This window comes from Lissotriton helveticus, chromosome 5_1, assembly GCF_964261635.1.
Source record: "Lissotriton helveticus chromosome 5_1, aLisHel1.1, whole genome shotgun sequence".
Lineage (NCBI taxonomy): Eukaryota > Metazoa > Chordata > Amphibia > Caudata > Salamandridae > Lissotriton > Lissotriton helveticus.
The window spans coordinates 2,039,909,733-2,039,930,839 of NC_136065.1; the positions used below are offsets into that span (position 1 = coordinate 2,039,909,733).

The 21,107-nt window shown below is 46.5% G+C and overlaps 1 protein-coding gene across 1 annotated transcript in view; it reads left to right on the top strand.

Moving 5' to 3' along the window:
- Nucleotides 1–19,210, top strand: part of LOC144756236 (vesicle-trafficking protein SEC22b-like) — a 29,901-nt gene extending 10,691 nt beyond the window's left edge. The window contains exons 4-5 of the mRNA XM_078645862.1: nt 191–337; nt 15,767–19,210. Of these exons, the coding sequence (XP_078501988.1) occupies nt 191–337; nt 15,767–15,924 (305 nt within the window). The 3' untranslated portion in view covers nt 15,925–19,210. The remainder of the gene's footprint in view (nt 1–190; nt 338–15,766) is intronic.
- The last annotated feature ends 1,897 nt before the right edge of the window (nt 19,211–21,107 follow it).

Genomic DNA, 21,107 nt, shown 5'->3' on the forward strand with positions numbered 1-21,107 from the left:
TTTTTTTCCCTTTCCATTTTTACTGTAGGTCTACTTTTGTCATGATTTTTACAGTAACAATTTTCTATCCTTATTTTGCCTTCCTCTCTTTGTATCTGTCTCTCTCTATATCTATCTATCGATGTGTAATATAATGTATACCAACTTGTGTATAAACGCACCTCCATCTTATCTTTCTTCCATTTCCCAGATAACTACATCCAGAAGCTGAAGAAATCCTATGTGGACTCCTGGTCCAAGCGACACCTGAGCTCCATCAACAGTGAACTCCAAGATGTGCAGAAGATCATGGTGACTAACATCGAGGAGGTCCTGCAGCGAGGAGAGGCGCTGTCAGGTAAGGCATGTGCCACTGGAGAGTTGCAAGGCTTTTAGGTACAGAAGTGGGTGCTGCACTGAGGAAAGACTCTGTCTGGTATAGCAAAACTACCATACAGTTGGGAGAGTCTTCAAGTAGCAACTGGAGGCTGTGCACCAAGGAGAAGAACTTTCAGGTACATAAGAGAGTGCTGCAGCAAAGAGAGGCGTGATCCGGTACATCGGGGGTTGCTTTAGTCCGGAGTGGCGCTGCTAGGTACAGTGACCAGGAGAGGCGCTGTTAGGTACCTTGGGTGACACTGCAGCTAGCAGAGGCGCTGGGAAATACAATGGGCGTCACTGAAGCCAGAAGATCGCTGTCTGGTGCAGTTGGGGGCGTTGCCGCCAGGAGTTGTGCTGTCAGGTATAGCGGGAAGGTGCTGCAGCCAGGAGAGGCACTGCCAGGTGCAGCGGGGTCGCTGCTGCCAGGAGATGTGCTTTCAGGTAGAGCGGGGAGGTGCTGCAGCCAGGAGAGGCACTGCCAGATGCAGCTGCTGCCAGGAGATGTGCTGTCAGGTAGAGCAGGGAGGTGCTGCAGCCAGGAGAGGCACTGCCAGATGCAGCTGCTGCCAGGAGATGTGCTGTCAGGTAGAGGGGGAGGTGCTGCAGCCAGGAGAGGCACTGCCAGGTGCAGCGTGTAGCTGCCGCCAGGAGTTGTGCTGTCAGGTAGAGCGGGGAGGTTCTGCTGCCAGGAGAGGCACTGCCAGGTGCAGCGGGGTCGCTGCTGCCATTAGATGTGCTGTCAGGTAGAGCTGGGAGGTGCTGCAGCCAGGAGAAGCACTGCCAGGTGCAGCGGGGTCGCTGCTGCCAGGAGATGTGCTGTCAGGTAGAGCTGGGAGGTGCTGCAGCCAGGAGAAGCACTGCCAGGTGCAGCGGGGTCGCTGCTGCCAGGAGATGTGCTGTCAGGTAGAGCGGGGAGGTGCTGCAGCCAGGAGAGGCACTGCCAGGTGCAGCGGGGTCGCTGCTGCCAGGAGATGTGCTGTCAGGTAGAGCGGGGAGCTGCTGCAGCCAGGAGAGGCACTGCCAGGTACAGCGGGGTAGCTGATGCCAGGAGATGTGCTGTCTGGTAGAGCGGGGAGGTGCTGCAGCCAGGAGAGGCACTGCCAGGTGCAGCGGGTCACTGCTGCCAGGAGATGTGCTGTCAGGTATAGCAGGGAGGTGCTGCAGCCAGGAGAGGCACTGCCAGGTGCAGCGGGGTCGCTGCTGCCAGGAGATGTGCTGTCAGGTAGAGCTGGGAGGTGCTGCAGCCAGGAGAGGCACTGCCAGGTGCAGCGGGGTCGCTACTGCCAGGAGATGTGCTGTCAGGTAGAGCGGGGAGGTGCTGCAGCCAGGAGAGGCACTGCCAGGTGCAGCAGAGTAGCTGCTGCCAGGAGATGTGCTGTCGGGAGAGGGGGGAGGTGCTGCAGCCAGGAGAGGCACTGCCAGGTGCAGCAGGGTCACGGCTGCCAGGAGATGTGCTGTCAGGTAGAGCGGGAGGTGCTGCAGCCAGGAGAGGCACTGCCAGGTGCAGCGGGGTCGCTGCTGCCAGGAGATGTGCTGGCAGGTAGAGCGGGGAGCTGCTGCAGCCAGGAGAGGCACTGCCAGGTGCAGCGGGGTAGCTGCTGCCAGGAGATGTGCTGTCAGGTAGAGCGGGGAGGTGCTGCAGCCAGGAGAGGCACTGCCAGGTGCAGCGGGGGTCGCTGCTGCCAGGAGATGTGCTGTCAGGTAGAGCGGGGAGCTGCTGCAGCCAGGAGAGGCACTGCCAGGTGCAGCGGGGTCGCTGCTGCCAGGAGATGTGCTGTCAGGTAGAGCGGGGAGGTGCTGCAGCCAGGAGAGGCACTGCCAGGTGCAGCGGGGGTCGCTGCTGCCAGGAGATGTGCTGTCAGGTAGAGCGGGGAGGTGCTGCAGCCAGGAGAGGCACTGCCAGGTGCAGCAGGGTCACGGCTGCCAGGAGATGTGCTGTCTGGTATAGCAGAGGTGCTGCAGCCAGGAGAGGCACTGCCAGGTGCAGCGGGGTCGCCGCTGCTGGGAGATGTGCTGGCAGGTACAGCCGGGAGGTGCGGGCGAGGTGTATTCAGGTGTAGAAGGGAGAACTAGAGACAGGAGAGGTACTGCCAGTTAGACCAGGGGGCACGTCTGCAAGAGAAGGTGCTGTCAGATACATAGGGGTAGCTGCAGTGAAGACAGGTCTGTCAAGTATAAAAGGGGTTCCTGCTTGTAGTGGTGCTGTTAGGCTCAGCAAAGGGTGCTGCAGCAAGTATAGGGGCCATCAGGGTACAACAGGGAGTACTCACAATACAGAGAGGGATGCTACAGAGATGAGATACATCTGTGCTGCTCCTGGAAAGAGATGTGCTTTTTGGTCCAGCAGCAGTTCTGCATCGAGGACTGGCACTGTCAGAAATACAGTTGGCATTGCTGTGATGAAAGACTGTGTCCTGTTGCAGCAGGGGGCATTGCAGGAAGGTGCCTGCTTGGGTGTTGTTCAGCAGGAAGCATTGTAAAGGGGGCCTCAGGGGGCGCTGTAGAGATGGGGAACTCCTTGATACTACAGGGGTGCTGAAACTAGGTGAGGTGCAGCATGTGAGACTCATTCAGAGAAGATTAGACATGCCCTAATTGGTTGGATCGTCCACCACTATGATTTAAAGAGTTTAGTAACTTTATGCTCCTAGGAATCACTCCCCGCTCAGGAGTGTAAGACTAATCACTGTAGTCGCAACCCCACCTCCATGGGGCGTCTCCTCGGGCACAGGTCGAAATTGCTGTATCTACAGCCAGAATAAATCCAAAATAAATCTTTTCTTTACACCATTTCTTGTATGGTGGTGGTCTTAGTCTATTTGGTGGAGAACACCTTGAGTAAAGGAACGTTATTTTTTTAAAACTTTTTCTAGACTTTCCCCTGAAGAAGGCAACTTGCCGAAATGCATAGGGAGTGGAGAAAGGTTAAGAAATCGCATTGTATAATGCAGAAGTGATGTATGTTGGGATTTGAAGTTCCAATTGGAAAGCAAATGAAACAAGAGTGAAATAAATGAAAGAAAATTAAGGAAAAAATGGTGTAAAGAAAAGATTTATTTTTGATTTATTCTGGCTGTAGATACAGCAATTTAGACCTGTGCCCGAGAAGATTAGACATGCGTCAGGTACAGCAGGGATGCAACACGAAGCAGACACTGTAGTAGGTACAACTGATGTATGTCGGAAGCACGCAGGCATTTGTTCCCCATGCCTTCACAATTTGGTCTGAACCACGAACACGTCTTTAACCACTTGGATGCTAAGGTGTTTTATGGCTTTTAATGTAATTTCCATTGAAGTCAATGGAAACTCCATGACGAGCTGGGCTCGTCATGAGCGTCGAAGGGGTTAAAAAGTGTTCCTTTACAATGACTTGCCTTAGGGAATGTTCAGACCACATTGTAATGGCACAGCGTGGTTCGAGCCTGCGGAATAAAGGCTGTATCCCAGGTACAGCTGGGGTCCTAGGGCAGGTAGCAGTTCTTCCAGGTGCAAAAGAAGTTGTTGCATCCACGTGAGGTGCTGCTGGATGCCCCAGGGCATGCTGCAGCGGGGTTGAAGAGCCTGCAACAAACTGCAGGGTGGCTCCAGTGAGAAGCTCTATCGCTGACCGCCAGGGATTCCGCAGTGACTCGCCTTTTGGGTACAGCAGGAGGACCTGCAGAAATGGGAGACGGTTAGGTACATCAGGTGGCGCTGTACTGAAGGAAAACCCCTTCAGGTAAAGCAGGGCTGTGCTGGTGATAGACCCTCGCAGGTACAGTCTTTTCAAGCACTGTATGGGTGCGGTAGACATAGCGTGTTTACTATCGAGTAGACCAGACAGTGGTGCAGCGTGTGCAGCTCCATCATGCAACTCAAGGATAACTGTGGCAAGGTGTGCCCCTCTGTGGTGCCACAGGAAGTGCTCCTCAGAAGCCTGGGATACTGCAGTAACTGGATGCCCTGTGATGTGCAGCAGTGCAGGGATGCACTCCACTGAGTAGGGTTCTGCTCCTCCTGCTCTGCTTGTGCAGCTTCTGTGGTATATAAATAAATAATACCGGATCTATTTTTGACTGGATATAGTAATAACAGATAGCTCAATAAATAAGAGTCAAGATTCGAGGTAGTAGGAGTTTGCAGGTTTAATACAGCATAAAGGACAGGAACAGGACAACCTGCACAGGACTAGGATGGCAGCGCTGCCTGGGACAGGATTGGACTGGCGGATCGGCGTAACATTTAATAACAGTGCACAAGTATATATACTAAAACAATTGCATTACAGTACATACAATAGGCGGAGCAGTGGGTGTGGTCAATAGCAGTCGCGAAAGATAAGGGTGAAAAGAGGTGTAACAGGAGGCGTATACATAGACATGCGATGTGAACGTAACAGAATATGTCATAAATGGGGCGGAAACATGGAGGGGGCTACCTAAGGAGCCGGGACCTCTAACCTAGTGGTGCGCGCAAACTGACAATGACGTGTTACTAGGAGAAGCTGGGGGCTATGACTTCTGCGCTAGGAGCAGAGACTGAAGTCTGGAGAGTCAGGGCGACATGTACCTAAACAATATCTAGTATCTGATGTTTAGAGAACATGTTGAAATAAACTAAAAGGTATCGGGGTAAAGGCTAACAGACTCTAAGACTGGTGCATGCATTATTCTACATGTAGTGCGTGTTGAAGAATATTAAATGACTATAAATACAGTATTTCTCTTACATGGAGACGTAAAGGCTAGACTGTGACGGAAACTATTGATGCGATTCAGTAGCTTAGGAATGCAGAGAAGGAGGGCTGGACTGATAACTAGAATCATAACATACTCTTGGCAGACTAGCAGGCAGAGCCAGGCCGAGCCGGGCACTGTGAGGCAGGAAGTAAGGGAAGGGTCAGGAACACAGGTGGGGGCTGTATCGCTCCTCAGCGAGGGCTCAGGAGACAGGAGCTGAATCTGGTGTCCGGGCCCTTTTGAGGCCTAGAAACGGGGACTTTACAATGAAATAACGTGCACACTGGGAAACGTGGCAACGTAACTTTACATAGGCCTAATACTCGTAGCTTTCACGAGAACTGGAAACTGGCATACTAGAGATGGACACAACTGTAATTGCGTCTTTAATCAAACATGGGGAATACATATGCATCTTAATCATGCACACATAACATAAGATGGGGAACACGTAGGGACACAGAACATGGCAAAATTTACTTTTCCACATTCCCTCCTTGTCACTACGTTTCCATCAGGAAACATCAATATTCATGATACCATCTATTATTTCATACAGTATCATTTGTTCGTCTCGAATTTTCTTGGAACTGGATTTAGAACGGGACTTGGGACTAGGAATACAAGAGGTAGCACAAATGCCACAAATCGCAGGGCCACATTGTATACAAAGGCAACAACTGAATATGATCGCTACTGCAATACCTAGAAAGGACAATACTTTCCATCCCCAGGCGGAAATCATATTCCAGAACCAACCGGACCATGTCCAGGTGCCTGGATCTTTGTGTAACAGATGGGCAATTTTATGGAGTCTGGTTATAGCTGAATAAACAGACGGCGCGTTATTTGGAATGAAAATGCAGCAACTAGATCCGATGACTCTACAAGCCCCGCCCCTATCGGCCAGTATGACGTCAAGGACGAGACGATTCTGGAGCACGACAATTCTCATAAAGGATTGCTCTTCGGTTAAGTTACTTAGAGCAGAAGTAGTCTCAATCACTACTGCTTCGAGTGTTCTGGTTAATCTACGTATCAGTTTACTATTCACAACAGTACCTAAATAAGGGAAGACACCTTTATTGATATCTATATATTGTTCTATAGCAGTTTCAGTATAATCGACAATCGGGAGGTCTCTCTTGTGTCTAGTATGTACTAGGTGGGAATTCCTATGATAGTCAGGTGGGGCTAGAAAAACTGGTGGCAGTAGGAAGGCAATGTAACAGGTTCCCTCCCAATCGAGGGGCAGACGAACATATGCGGTCTGACCACAAACAAAATAAGAATGACGTGAAGCTTTGAAAATAGATTTCCTGCTGTCACTATACTTGACAATAGTAGTACAATCACTATGTCCTACATGTACGGAACCATTCTTTCGGACACATAATTCACCTTTGACTGGTAATACTGACATAGCAGGTAAGTCTGGAGTAGTATCAGACTGAACATTCAGGACCATGAAATTCGAAGAATAATTACCTAAATTATAAACTTCATTTTCTAGATCTAACCCTGTTCTGTGGGGAAGACCTTGCTTGTCTGGAAAACATGTACTGTTAAGAAAAGACATATCTGTTGAAGATGACGTTAACGTGGACCATGCTCCACACGAACCATTATGGGAAAATGGATAAGGAAAGAGTGGCAGAACTCCCTTCGGTGTCTGGAAAGGGGGGAGTCGACCACACACCCAACAATTAGTGGCATTGCTGGTCTGGTGCGAATAATGTAACATGCGGATAAAGGAATTATTACGCATAGCAAGACGATAAGAAAGTTCATGAGGAGGCAGATCACTAAACGTGTGCTCTACTGTAGCATTAGAAGACTTATTTACATGAGAAACTGGAAAACATAAATAAAAAGCATAACTTGTGCAGGTAGTCATAAGGCTGAAAAACAATATGAAACTTAGAAAAACGATACATCGGATTGAGTTTTGACTAACTCTCTCACTATGGGGGTCTATTTTATACATGTCAGAAACCGGTCTAACCGTTTCACCTAGGGGAGGACTTAGACAATCAAACTGGCTGACTTATTTTACTAGACCTTAATTTCTTCTTATACTCCTGTTGCGGAGTTTTCTCTAACAGGGAGGGTTTTGTATCATTGTCTTTTGCGGGACAGTCCTTGAGAACAGTACTTTGGCAGTCTTTCAAATCCTGGGAAATGTTCTTGGAAACAGTCTTTAGTCCATAAAACTTTTTCACGTGAGACAGATGCACCCAGCCCTTCCTGCCTTCCAGCTTGACGGCAGTACGGGTGGCCAGGAGGACCTGTTTTGGCTCCTTCCAGCGAGGCTCCAGCGGACTTGAACGATCAAAGTTCCTTACAAGAACCAGACTTCCGGGAACGATTTCATGCGGTGCCACCTCGGTATTGTCTGGAAATGCGGCGGCAACCTGTGAACGACAAGAATGTAGGGCAGACATCAAGGAAGCCAGGTAATCTGTCAGCATATTACTTGAAACATCAGTAATACTTCGGGGTCTAGGTGTACCCCACATGTTAGGGGGGCGGCCGAATACGACCTCGTACGGGGACAGACCTGATCTGGAATGTGCGACCATGCGCATATAAAACAAAGCGACTGGCAGAGCTACTAGCCAGTCCACACCTTTCTCTTGACAAACTTTGGCAATACGGATTTTCAGGGTCTGATTATGTCTCTCTACGAGACCGGCTGCTTCAGGATGGCGTACACAATGGAACTTCCACTGGTACCCTAACAAAAGGGAAACGTGTTTCATGAGCTCAGATGAGAATGGCTGGCCGTTATCAGAATGTACGACTCTAGGGAGTCCATAACGGGGGAAGAACTCACGAACCAACTGCTTGGCAGTGGTCGCGGCTGTGTAATCTGGGACTGGATATGCCTCTGTCCACCTGGACAAAGCGCATACCACTACAAGGACATACTTGAAACCTCGACATCGCTCCATCTGAATATAATCCATCTGGAGGACTTCAAAAGGGTGGTCAGGGGGCTGGAAACCACCTTGTTCCACCGGGACACTTTTACCTGGATTAAACTGGCAACATATCATACAGGTACGGACTTTCTGCTTGGCTGCAGCTCGTAAATGCTTGTTAAACCAAATGTTCTGGATACTGTCTAACATAGCTTTTTCTCCTAAGTGTGCTGGACTATGTGCGGTATTGATAATGACTTGAACCATAGAGTCGGGGAGAAACCATGTGGCTCTACCCTTCGTTACCCATCCCTGATCTGTCTGGACCCCTCCTTGTTCGGACCATTTCTTGATTTCATCGGGAGTAGCATGTAACTGGATATCTATGACATCTTGAGTAGGGTCCTTAACTGTCATACAGGTAGTCGGAGCTGGAGTATGTGTCTGTGTTGGATTAACTGACATGTCTGGGGTCTGTGCTGTAAGCTTGGCTGTGCGATCTGCTAGATCATTACCTTGGGAAATAATGTCAGTAACTTTCGTATGTGCTTTGCACTTCATGATAGCAATAGATGTCGGTAAATGTATGGCATCTAACAGAGCTTGAATAAGGAGACCATGCTGAATCTTGGTTCCATGAGAAGTCATGAAACCTCTCTCTTGCCAGAGCACTCCAAAGTCGTGTACAACTCCGAATGCGTAGCGTGAATCTGTATAAACATTAACTTTCAGGTTCTTGGCGTGTATGCAGGCTTGTGTCAGAGCAACTAACTCTGCTGCTTGAGCAGACAGGGTGTCAATACGGTGTGTTTCTATAACTTCAGTGTCAGTAGTCACTGCATACGCGGCTACTAGTTCTCCTGTACTTGTTCTCATACATGAACCATCCACATAAAGTGTCAGGTCGGGATCTGGTAATGGAATATCTGTCAGATCTTGTCTTGGCTTAGTCATAGTATTAACTACTTCCACACAGTCGTGTGTGGCAGGATTCGGATTAACTGACGGTAATAGTGTAGCAGGATTTAGAACGTTGCAGCGTCTGATTTCTATGTGTGGCTGGAACAGTGTCAGTTCATAACCTGTCAAACGTGCAATTGTCAAGTGCTGAGTCTGTGTTCGGTTTAAAAGAACTTCCACGGAGTGTGGAACTTGTACTGTCAGAGAGTGTCCTAATACTATGGAATCACTTTGTCTGATAGCTAGTGCTGTGGCTGCAACTGACTTGAGGCACGCAGGCAGAGCCTGGGCTACAGGATCTAATGTGCTCGAAAAATAAGCACAGGGCTTGTATTGTCCTGCTTGATCTTGTGTGAGAACAGACAATGCTGTACCATCACGTTCTGTGACAAAAAGTGTAAAAGACTTACTGTAGTTCGGTGTAGCTAGAACGGGTGCTTGGCATAAAGCTTTCTTTAGCTCATTAAAACTAAGTGTATGTTCAGATGTCCAAGGGAGGACAGTCGATACGGCTGTCTCCTGTGTCGTTAACTGTATCAGTGGCTTGGCTAGAAATGCATACTGAGGAATCCATTGTCTGCAATAAGAAGTAAGGCCGATAAAAGCACGTACCTCCTTCTGGGTCTTGGGCTGAGGAAGACTCGCTATTAACTGGATACGATCGGGTGTCAACTGCCTACCCCACTTGGACAGTAAGTGGCCTAAGTAGATCACTTGCTGGACACAGAATTGAAGCTTCGAAGGGGACACCTTGTGCCCCATCTCGGCTAGGAAGTACAGAACTGTAAGTGACGCTCGCTCGCAGTCACGTTCAGAACGGGCTGTGATCAGTAGATCATCGACATACTGGAGCAGGGCAGTGTCAGTTGGCATGTGAATATTGTCTAGTTGTCTTTTAAGTGCTTGACTGTAAATACTAGGACTTTCTGTGAAACCTTGAGGAGCTCGTGTGAATTTATAGCTCCTTCCATTTAAACAAAAACCAAAAAGGAACTGGCTGTCTGGATGAATGGGGACACTGAAAAACGCGTTCTTGAGGTCTATGACTGTGAAAAATGTGGCTTCGGAATCAATGGCTGTCAATAGGGAAGAGATATCTGGGACAACTGGGTACTGGGGAATAATACATTTATTGAGTTCTCGAAGGTCAATCACTAATCGATATACTGGGGGTGCATTTGGATCAGTACGTTTCGTGACTGGAATGATCGGAGAATTACATACATTGGAGTCAGTTTCTACAACTACTCCTTGAGCCATGAGCTCGTCAATAATTTTGGATAAGGCTGCTACAGCCTCAGGTGGCAATCTGTACTGTCTGATTCGTGGTAATACTACACCTGGCTTGAGAGTCACACGATGGGGTGTGATTTGCATGAAGCCAACATCAGTTGGACCTTGCGCCCATAGATGCTGCGGAACATTAGACAATCTTGGATCAAAATCTCGTAATACATAGTGACCCTTGAAGTCACGTAAAAACAAACGTATTCCCTCTGGGGAGCAGCAAATAACTGCACCTAATTCTTTCAGTGTCTTAATGCCTCACAAATTTTCTGGACATGACTTCGTAAGTAACAGATCAGTAGTGCGGGACAATGGACCTACTTCTAGAGTAACTGGCTTGGATATCTCGTTTACAATAGGCTTTCCTGAAAATCCAAGGGAAATATTTCTAGAGCCTGAGAGCGGAGCCCCTGGAACTTCGGCGTGACTGATGGTCGTCCTACTTGCCCCTGTATCAATCAGAAACTTTCTGTCTTTCCCTAGTACCTGACTATGAACATAGGGACCTTCTTGATCTACAGGAATCTCTATGAGAGGCAAGCCTACCTCCCTCTCTAGGCTGTTTCATGAATACTGTTGATACTCTGGATACTCTGCCTGAGCATACTGGTACATCTGCTGTGTAACATGCTGTGTTGCAGCAATAGGCTGCGGTGCTGGAACTGTCTGTTGTGCATTCTGTGGCTGAGAAGTCTGTGAAACTTGTTCTTGTCTAGGCGGACGTGGTCTTTCTTTAGTTTTACCGGTAGCTATATTATGTTTCAGAACTGCACACTCGTTTATGAAATGACCTGGCTGTTTACAATAATTACATGTCCCTTTAACGGGAGCTGCAGGATGACTGGCTTGATTCGGACCCCTCTTCTGACTGTCTTGTGGAACAGATTGTGCAACTAGTACTTTCATTTTCGTGTCTTTCATACGTTTTCTCTCGTGTTCTTGCTCTTCTCTGATTCTATTCTGGTGGTACTGGAGCATCTGTAACATCTGGGACGGGGTACTAGCTTGCCATGTACTTTCGACTTTCAAAACTCGATTTTTAACTTGTGGACTTGAATTCTCGACTAATTTAGTAACAAAAAGATGAGGGTACGACTCGCTACTCGTCTTCAAGCCACTGTTTATAATAAAGCATTTCTCGAATCTAGAATAAAAATCACTAGTGTCTTCATCTTGTTTCTGTTTACAGGCTGAGATTGCATCCCAGTCTTCCTTTTTAGTGGCTAACAATCTGGGCAAAACTTGTATTAACAGTTCTGGTAATTCTTTACATTTCTCTCCAAGACCAGTACCTGGTACTCGTATCTTATCTTCAGCTTCTAGAACTGCCCAATCGATCTTTTTCTCTCCCACCTCCCATTCCTTGAGTTTTTCATATATGCCCGCGGGCAACAGGACTTTTAACATTTTAATAATATCTGGATACGTGTATTCTCCCATACGGAGCATGTCTTTTAATTCTCGGTGGAACCCTGCTGGATCTTTGTCATGACAGGGAATTAATTTCTTCATCTCTAAGAGTTCCATCTTTGTAATCGGAGTGTAAACAAATACTCGTTGCATTTCACCATCTGCTGTCCTGACTGGGTGTACTTCTCGTAACGGATTCTGTCTATCTATGTAAAACGGTTTACTTTCTGGGGGTGAGACATGAACAAAATGCGGGTTCAGGAACGTTCTATATTTATGGCGCTGTTCTAGAATGACACTAATTAAATCGGTACCTAAACCTTTCCATCTATACTGGAGTAACTCGTTCAGGACATCATGTAACGGACCTGGATCGGAATGTTGACCCTCATACAATGTGATGAGGTGCTGGATCATATACATACCCACCAGTCGTTGCTCGGCTGGGGGCAATTTCAGAAACATTTGTGCCACTATTTCGTCTGGAAAAGTGGTAGAATCAGTAGCCCATCGGACTGCTGATCGGACTAGTTCTTGTTCATGCATAGTACTTAATTCACTATAACCGATTCGTGATTTCAGAATGTGATCGGTAGCTTGAAATACTTGTTCTAGAGAACCTTGTTCTGGTGCTGGATGATGAAAAACTGACTTGCGTTCTAGACGGAAATGGCGGTCTGGAAGTCTAGATTTACCTACATACGCTATTCTGGCGGGATTCTCGTCCTCTACCTCTTCCGTAGGAGAGTCATTCTCTTTCTCGCTTACTTGTGCTGCTTTACGTTGTTCGTGTAACCTTATTATTTCCTTACGAATTTTCTTGTACATACTCTCTATACTACTGATAGTTCTGTGCTTACCCTCGGCTATATTATCACTCCACCTTGTCAGGATTCTCATTTCTGTCGGATCTTTGGTCGGATAATCTTGTTCCCTTATTAAACAATTAATCAGAAACTTTAATATCATGAGCTGGATCTCAGCTTTCCTTTGAGACATGGCTTCGCCAATACTTTCTGGATCATCCCCTGTACGGATGAAACGATATATTCTGTCTAGATCTTCTTTCATATCTGGTAGGGTGTCCAAATACCCGGTCACCCGTCTTACACGTATGGAGTATATAACTGTACTATCATCGCCTGTGACTGGATCATAGCGGCATTCAGTAAGAGCTCGTCGGATTTCTGCAACGGACTTATATTTGGGCGTACGCTGTAACGCACATTCATGTAACTCGACTAACGTTAAACGTTGGTGTGGTGGCGGGGTACCAGGAGGACCTCCTCCTGCGGCCCCTAAACTGGTATCATCGACTGATACTCTTCGTACTGGCAGAGTGGCTGATGTGGCGGGAAGTTGTACTATGGGCTGGACCGGGGGTACCGTAGCAGGTACTGCAAAAGGTGCCCCGGTGTCTGGAGGAGCAGGAATTACATGATTTACAGGAACTGGCGGAACAGGATTTGCATATTCTGGGATTGTGTCGTCCAAGTAGGACGAGATGAAAATATCAGCTGCGGTCGGTTTGTGACGTAGCTTGGTCGGAACTAATGGTGGCGGAAAATTACTGGATGTCTCCGGGGTCGCTTTTGGCAAGCCATCGGCAAGAAGAGGATACATACCCTTAATAAGGGCATGCCTCTGTCTATCTGACTGTTCGGTTTTGACTCGTTCACCTATCTCGATTAATTCCCTTTCGTGGGCTCGTTCTAAGGATTCTCTACTTAATTCTGACTTTCTGATTTCTTTTTCGGTTCTTTTATGAGATTCTTTGCGCCATAACTCGATGGCATCTTTCTGTGACTGTCTGGCTTTCTTTTTCCATAATGCTTCCTCTACTCGCATGATGCACTCGGCATCCCATGTACCCGATACGGGCCATCTATACTTTTCTTGTAACTGTTTGGTATAGTCTACCCATACATCTAGATACAATATGGCACTTATGCCATGCTTCTGATACATAAAATGACCTGGACTGTCCCTAGGCGGGACAGGAACTGCTTCTTCTAACAGACCTTTTCTAGTTCTTAACTGACGTAGTCTGGAAAATAACGGCATGACTGAACTGTAATCTGGACACAATACAATACACAATGAACACGATAATTACACCACTTTCATACCACGACATTAAAATACATGAAGAACATTTAAAATAACAGTTCGGACAGAATACTACCTGGAATACTGAAAACAGAACACATGAATTTTCTCGAGAACAGAACTGACTAGAACAGAAACTAGATGCACTGCTGAAACAGTACGAAACTTACCGGTCTCATAAAGAGACACGTCAGGACCCGCATCCACCGGAGTGGACACTTCGTTTTGGGATCTGTGTACCACCAAACCCCACGGACCAGAGACAATTAGATTGACCCTGTCTAGATACTCCCCAGCAACGGTACTCACCGGGCAGCAAGAACGGAAGGCCTCGGACTGGACTGGACTGCTTCGACGCCGGACGGACACACTTCGGACTTCTGTTACGGGTGGGCCTCCGGATACCTCGGACCTTGGACTCTCGGCTTGGGCTCTGGTCGGGACTCGCCGCGTTCCTCCACCGCCTCGTCTGGATCCTGGACCGCAACCTCCGTCTCCTCCGTGGGCCTGAGGGATACTTGAAGCAGAAATATCTGCACGTGCACGGTATGGTTCCGTCACGGCTGCAGAGGATCAGGGGGCATACGTGGCTTCACCGGCGCGTGGGGAAAGGGCAAGTCCCTATTCGGGCGCCATTATGTGGTATATAAATAAATAATACCGGATCTATTTTTGACTGGATATAGTAATTACAGATAGCTCAATAAATAAGAGTCAAGATTCGAGGTAGTAGGAGTTTGCAGGTTTAATACAGCATAAAGGACAGGAACAGGACACTAGGATGGCAGCGCTGCCTGGGACAGGATTGGACTGGCGGATCGGCGTAACATTTAATAACAGTGCACAAGTATATATACTAAAACAATTGCATTACAGTACATACAATAGGCGGAGCAGTGGGTGTGGTCAATAGCAGTCGCGAAAGATAAGGGTGAAAAGAGGTGTAACAGGAGGCGTATACATAGACATGTGATGTGAACGTAACAGAATATGTCATAAATGGGGCGGAAACATGGAGGGGGCTACCTAAGGAGCCGGGACCTCTAACCTAGTGGTGCGCGCAACTGACAATGACGTGTTACTAGGAGAAGCTGGGGGCTATGACTTCTGCGCTAGGAGCAGAGACTGAAGTCTGGAGAGTCAGGGCGACATGTACCTAAACAATATCTAGTATCTGATGTTTAGAGAACATGTTGAAATAAACTAAAAGGTATCGGGGTAAAGGCTAACAGACTCTAAGACTGGTGCATGCATTATTCTACATGTAGTGCGTGTTGAAGAATATTAAATGACTATAAATACAGTATTTCTCTTACATGGAGACGTAAAGGCTAGACTGTGACGGAAACTATTGATGCGATTCAGTAGCTTAGGAATGCAGAGAAGGAGGGCTGGACTGATAACTAGAATCATAACATACTCTTGGCAGACTAGCAGGCAGAGCCAGGCCGAGCCGGGCACTGTGAGGCAGGAAGTAAGGGAAGGGTCAGGAACACAGGTGGGGGCTGTATCGCTCCTCAGCGAGGGCTCAGGAGACAGGAGCTGAATCTGGTGTCCGGGCCCTTTTGAGGCCTAGAAACGGGGACTTTACAATGAAATAACGTGCACACTGGGAAACGTGGCAACGTAACTTTACATAGGCCTAATAATCGTAGGTTTCACGAGAACTGGAAACTGGCATACTAGAGATGGACACAACTGTAATTGCGTCTTTAATCAAACATGGGGAATACATATGCATCTTAATCATGCACACATAACATAAGATGGGGAACACGTAGGGACACAGAACATGGCAAAATTTACTTTTCCACACTTCAAGTGTCCCACTCTAGCCCAGCCCTTAAGTGGTCCCCAGCGCATCTTACTTCTCCCAGTCTGAGCTTCGCATTTTGGGCTGTCGTAGGTCTACGCTGGACCCTTACAATGCTAAGGGTCCCACTGTGATTCACACTTGCTAACTGTTTCTTCACTGTCTCTTCCATCTCTCCGCAGTTCTGGACTCAAAGGCAGGTAACCTCTCCATGATCTCTAAGAAGTACCGCAAGGATGCCAAGTACTTGAACACACGCTCCACGTACGCCAAGGTGGCAGCCTCCGGCATCTTCCTCTTCATGCTGATGATGTACCTACGTTTCTGGTGGCTTATATAGTGGACCCTTCTTGGTGGACTTTCTTCCACCTGCAGCATGAGCCCCCTTCTGTAGGGGATACAAGTCTGTTTGCTGCCCTAGTCAAAAAGGGGACGTGGGAGCCAAGAGGACTGTGATCTCAGTGACCGTTGACTCAGCTTGAGATGTTCGACTAGATGCAGCGATTGCCAAAGTGAAGTTAAAAAAGCCAAGCCAAAGTCACAAACATTTATTTCTATGCCTTTTTGTAGCCTAAGACAGTAATACTCCTGAAAGTGATTATCTCCTGCATTGAAACGAAATCTCCAATTAGAGCTTTAGACAGAATCTGAAAGGACTGATATGAGCAGGGAACTTCACAAAGGCTTACTAGGCTGCTGGAAGAATCACCATTCCTTAATCTTCATTCTCTCCACCAGCTCCCTTGACTCCCAGGGGCTACGGTTCTGAAGTTGCTAGTAAACAGTGCTACTGGGCTGTTAAATGTGTCTTTTTGTTTTAGTTTTATGTGAATACTTTCGATTACGCAAAAAAGGGAGGAATTTGCAGAGGTATTGATTTTTCAAATATCACCTTGCCTTGCTGCTGTTTTATGGAAAGCAATCCAAGTCACACCCATAAGTATTTTAAGATCTCTTGTAACTCTGAGACATCCTAGACGAGGGACAGGTCTTGAACTACATCCCTAGAGAACTTGGGATATACAGGACTCCATAGTCTACTATCACAATCATCGAGCCAACTTATCCTGGTAGTTCCAGAGTCTTCTAGAATTAATGGCCTCTTGCACTCCAATGATTCTGTGAGTTAGAACCAGGATACTGCCACAACCTGAACAGGAAATAAAATCGCACAAGGATCTTGTGTTTGTAGCTATACCTCTTCAGACCATCCTGGTGTCACGTATTAGATTGTATTGTATTGCATTACAGCATCTATATAGCGCTTCATACCCCTGATGATGTTACAAAACACTCCAATTTGCATTTGGGTACTGGGCATCCTTAATGGAGCGCAAGTTTGAAAATGGGTGTTGTTCGTGGAATGACCGATATTGGAGAAGTTAGATGAGGGTATCAGATTTGGAAATGTGCTTTAAAAATGGTGCATTGGTGTCACTTTAATGAACTAGTCTCTTTCAAGTTCCCCGATCCACACTTCTCTGTTGTCCACAGTTCATCTGCCTTCCTTTTCACCTGCTTCATGCCTTGTGAAATCCATTTATTTTCACATCTAACTTATTTTCTAGCCCTGGGACCCTGTGTTGGTGTGAACTAATGGCAGACCTTCCTTTTCTCCCTTGGGAATCACAGGCTTTTGCTGTGAATATTTTGCTCTTGGACCATCTTCATTTTAAGATTATTTTGGTCACTATTGCGATTTTTCTACCGAGGCCCTCACCTCCTCTATGACAGCAGGGGACATTACTTAAACCCTCACTAAAAGAAGCCTTCAGACTGACCAAAGTGTGAAAATCATAAAATCTAAGGCAAAATTATAAGTGAAGAAACTTCCACCCTTACAATGTAAACATTTCAATAGCAGGATATTTTCTAGGTCTGAAAGTAGATATTTGTTATTGCCATAGTGAATGTTCTTCCCATTCTGAGACTGCCTTTTTAGGTGGGGTTATCTAGCTGTAGGTGGCTACTAGATATGACTGCATGTCTCCAGTTTAGAGAGATCAATTCTAAGGAAGGCCAAGCCATGTGTACATGGCGTTTACGTTCCTGTATTCATGTGTAAGGAAGCAAAACCCAGTTGGGAACAAGTATTTTTCACATTCTGACCAATTTTGTTATTTTTAGGATGATTTGGCTATCAAGGCAACTGGGACCTGTCTGGTCAGTTGTAGAGAATCCTGCAGAGAATCCTGCAGCTTCAATAAGACCGTAATGCTGCCCAGGGACAGAGATAGTGTATTATTTAATTGTCTGGCAATCCCTATGAATTAAGGCATGTCGTTTTACCCAGTCACACTTACAATCTAGGATACGTGCCATCTCCACAGGTGGATGCGCAGGTTCTGTGAACAGCCACAAATCTTTCTTTGGAGCCAGTTGTAAATGTGATGTTGTGTAGGCTAGTGTAGAGGTGTCTGGCGTCGGCTCTGTAGGTATGGATCCATGGCAGGTAATCAAGCTATCCGCATTAAATACATTTACATAAAATTAATCTAAATCCAACTGAGTCACAAAAATCTTGCATGGATCCAGCGCTCTTGGACTAGTGCACATGTAAATCCTGTGGCGAGAAGTTGTTCGCATCAAAATGGCGCGATGAATCTTGCAACAAGAACGCAGTGAACTTTAGTTTACATCAACATGTTTCGATGGTAGCTTTCTAACATTAGACTCCTGTGTTGAAGGCTAGTGTATGTCGGAAGGCTGTTCTGAGGGCTTGTACTTGTCACAATGCAGCCAGTGTACCCTTGAGCTGTTCATGCGTTACTGCAAGCTCGTGCCCACTTTACAGTGCATTTTAATAATTCAGCCCGAGATCAGTCTGCTGTACTTGTCACTTTGCCAGTGCACATGCACACAAGGAGGGGAAAGCAAAAGTGAAAGGAGAGAAAAGATTATTTTAAGAGACCGAGTAAGAAAATGTCAGGAGAGGGGGGACGTAAAAGGTGGACACAAAATGTTACAGGTTAAAAGATGAGTCATGTAGGCGATACATTTACATGCCAAGTACGATTGTAATCAGCAAGCCACTGGTTCCAGTACTTGTGAGGTAACTCAGTGGGTTAAAAGACATTCTTGAGAGACCTATTTTTTGCCTGTGGTTTACAGGTTATAATCCCATCCAAAAATGTAGTGCATTAATTTGTGTGTAGGAAATTGGCGTAATAAGATATTAATCAGTGTTTTGAGATACCCACTGTGCACAATTGTTTTCCACTTTTACTTCACATAGGCCTTTTTGGTGCTCGTGCAATAGCTCCTGCCCAGGAGTGAACGCGTAGTGTGAGCGCTAAATCAGCAGAGCCTATTGGTTGAAGCCAATAGAACTAAAAAAGCACAAATAAACAGAATCATTTCTCCTATAGTGTACCCGTATTGCGCCCAAGACCACCTCAGCCTCTGAACACTGTAAGTCTCTAATGCAGACCTAGTGCTCTCTGTTAATGTTGCCCATGGGGGCTGTTGTCTTTAATCTGTCGCTTGAAGGGTACGGTGAAGGCCTGTTCATATAGACATTTTGATATTATGACTACTGTAAATAAAAGTGGTGCGATAATGGCTAGTGATGTCTTACGATTGTAGTAATATGTAGTTCATACAGTAAAGGCAATTTTACCTCAAAATGAAGCGATGACTAGTTTACTTGAAAATGTTACTTTCCGCCATAAGGGTTAGTTTACGAGAAAATGCGGTACCGAGGGCGAGCTTACAACACACGCTGCGATAAGGGCTGTGATGAATGCTACCTGGATCAAACTGGGGCAAAAGACCTGTTCTACATCAAAGTTCTGCAAACAAGTCTAACTTCTCCCAAAATACTCCACTAAGGCAAAGGCGGATTTTTCAACCACACTATACAATGAAACCTACTTTTCATGAAATGTGTGCAGTGATGTGTATTACAGGTCAAAAGGCTACAGTGATTTACTTCTTTGCAAGTTCTTAGACTAATCAGTGAGTGATGCACTGTTTAACGTTATGAAACCTCTACTGGTTAATGCGAAAACTGCAGCGGTCTGTCTGTAACCAGAGAGCCACAGAATGTAATCCTTGTTGGTGCAGTGAGGACTAGTGACTTGTGTATTTTTAGTGCTACGCAGGCTCCCCCTCCCAGCACCGGCCTCCCCCTCCCAGCACTTAAGCTCTGTGAGTATGTAAGTCATTATCTTAACCTTGCATTACACACATGTAGATCTTCTCAGTATGCAGACTGGACCTAGTGCAAACAATTTTAGCACTGTCCATTAAAAGCAGGCACTCAACAGCTCAGCTAGTTCTACCCATACAATGCCTCTCAAATAGAATAAATGTTTGTTGACACTTAAGCTTCAAGTGTACTCCTTCAATTAAAGCCACTTAGACTTTACATTTGTAGATTTACCACGTGCACACATTTGCATTTCTTTCAGGCTACAGGCACCCTAGCAGGAGGGCTTGTTTCTTGTTTAGCTGCCTGCCCCTCCTTCAGGATCACAGCACATGTGATCTCCTCCCTTCCATTTCAGCTGAGGTGTCTCAAGTGTCTGAATTAAATGTCCCAGGATGGTTGTCTTTTAACATAAAGTAGGTGAACTGTTTTGGCAAGTTAGAAAAGTTGGGGCATTTTGCGCCTTTCAGATCCCGCCCGCTTAGCCCTCTGCAAGCATTCAAGTTTAATAATAGTTGCAGCACTGCATGGTAGCTTAATTAATGGGTACTAATTTCATTGATAAATTCAGCCATGTATACTAGTATCATAAATGCTTCTATACCTGCTGGTTAATTACTAAACTAGACTAGTCTTTAATACTTTATTGAATTATGTGATGTGTGCTAGTTTACCTAATGCTGGACTGACTGCCAGTTCATTGCTGTGGGGAAGGCTAGTTTGATTAGTAAATTCAGACATCTGTACTAACTAATCTTGCTAATTGAGCGATGTGGGCTAGTTTAATGAGTGAGCACTAGTTTAGCTAATACAGCAATACCAGCTAGTTTAATTAATAAATGCAGACATGTTACATACTATGATGCCTGGTAAATTCAATTAGCATATGCTATTGAATCTGCTGCTTTAACCCCTCCCCTGCTGGTGACGGAACCACTCCGTCATCAGCTGCGGTCGCGCTGTGCTGATGACAGAGCGGTTCCCGCTCGGCACGCCTGCGCGGCGCGGATTCCGCGCCTGCGCTGAGCGTTCCATTGAGCGGGCGGGGCCGTGACGGAACCGCTCCGTCATGAGCACAGCGCAACAGCGGCTGGTGACGGAGCGGTTCCGTCACCAGCATGCGGCCGCCCCGCCCCCTTAGCACTGCGGTGGAATAGCCGCCGCAGTGAAGGGGTTAATTAATAACAATTTCACTCCCAAAGACACAAATAAGCGACAGAAAGGTGACCAGTGGACCTTTGCAAAGCACCCTCCACTGCGCTGCAACACGTCACTGCATTTTTAGTAGCTTTTGATCCATTTGCAATAGAAATTTTTGATAGATGAAAATTTTTGTTAAAATCTGCGGATTATGCAGCAGATAAGGGACTATG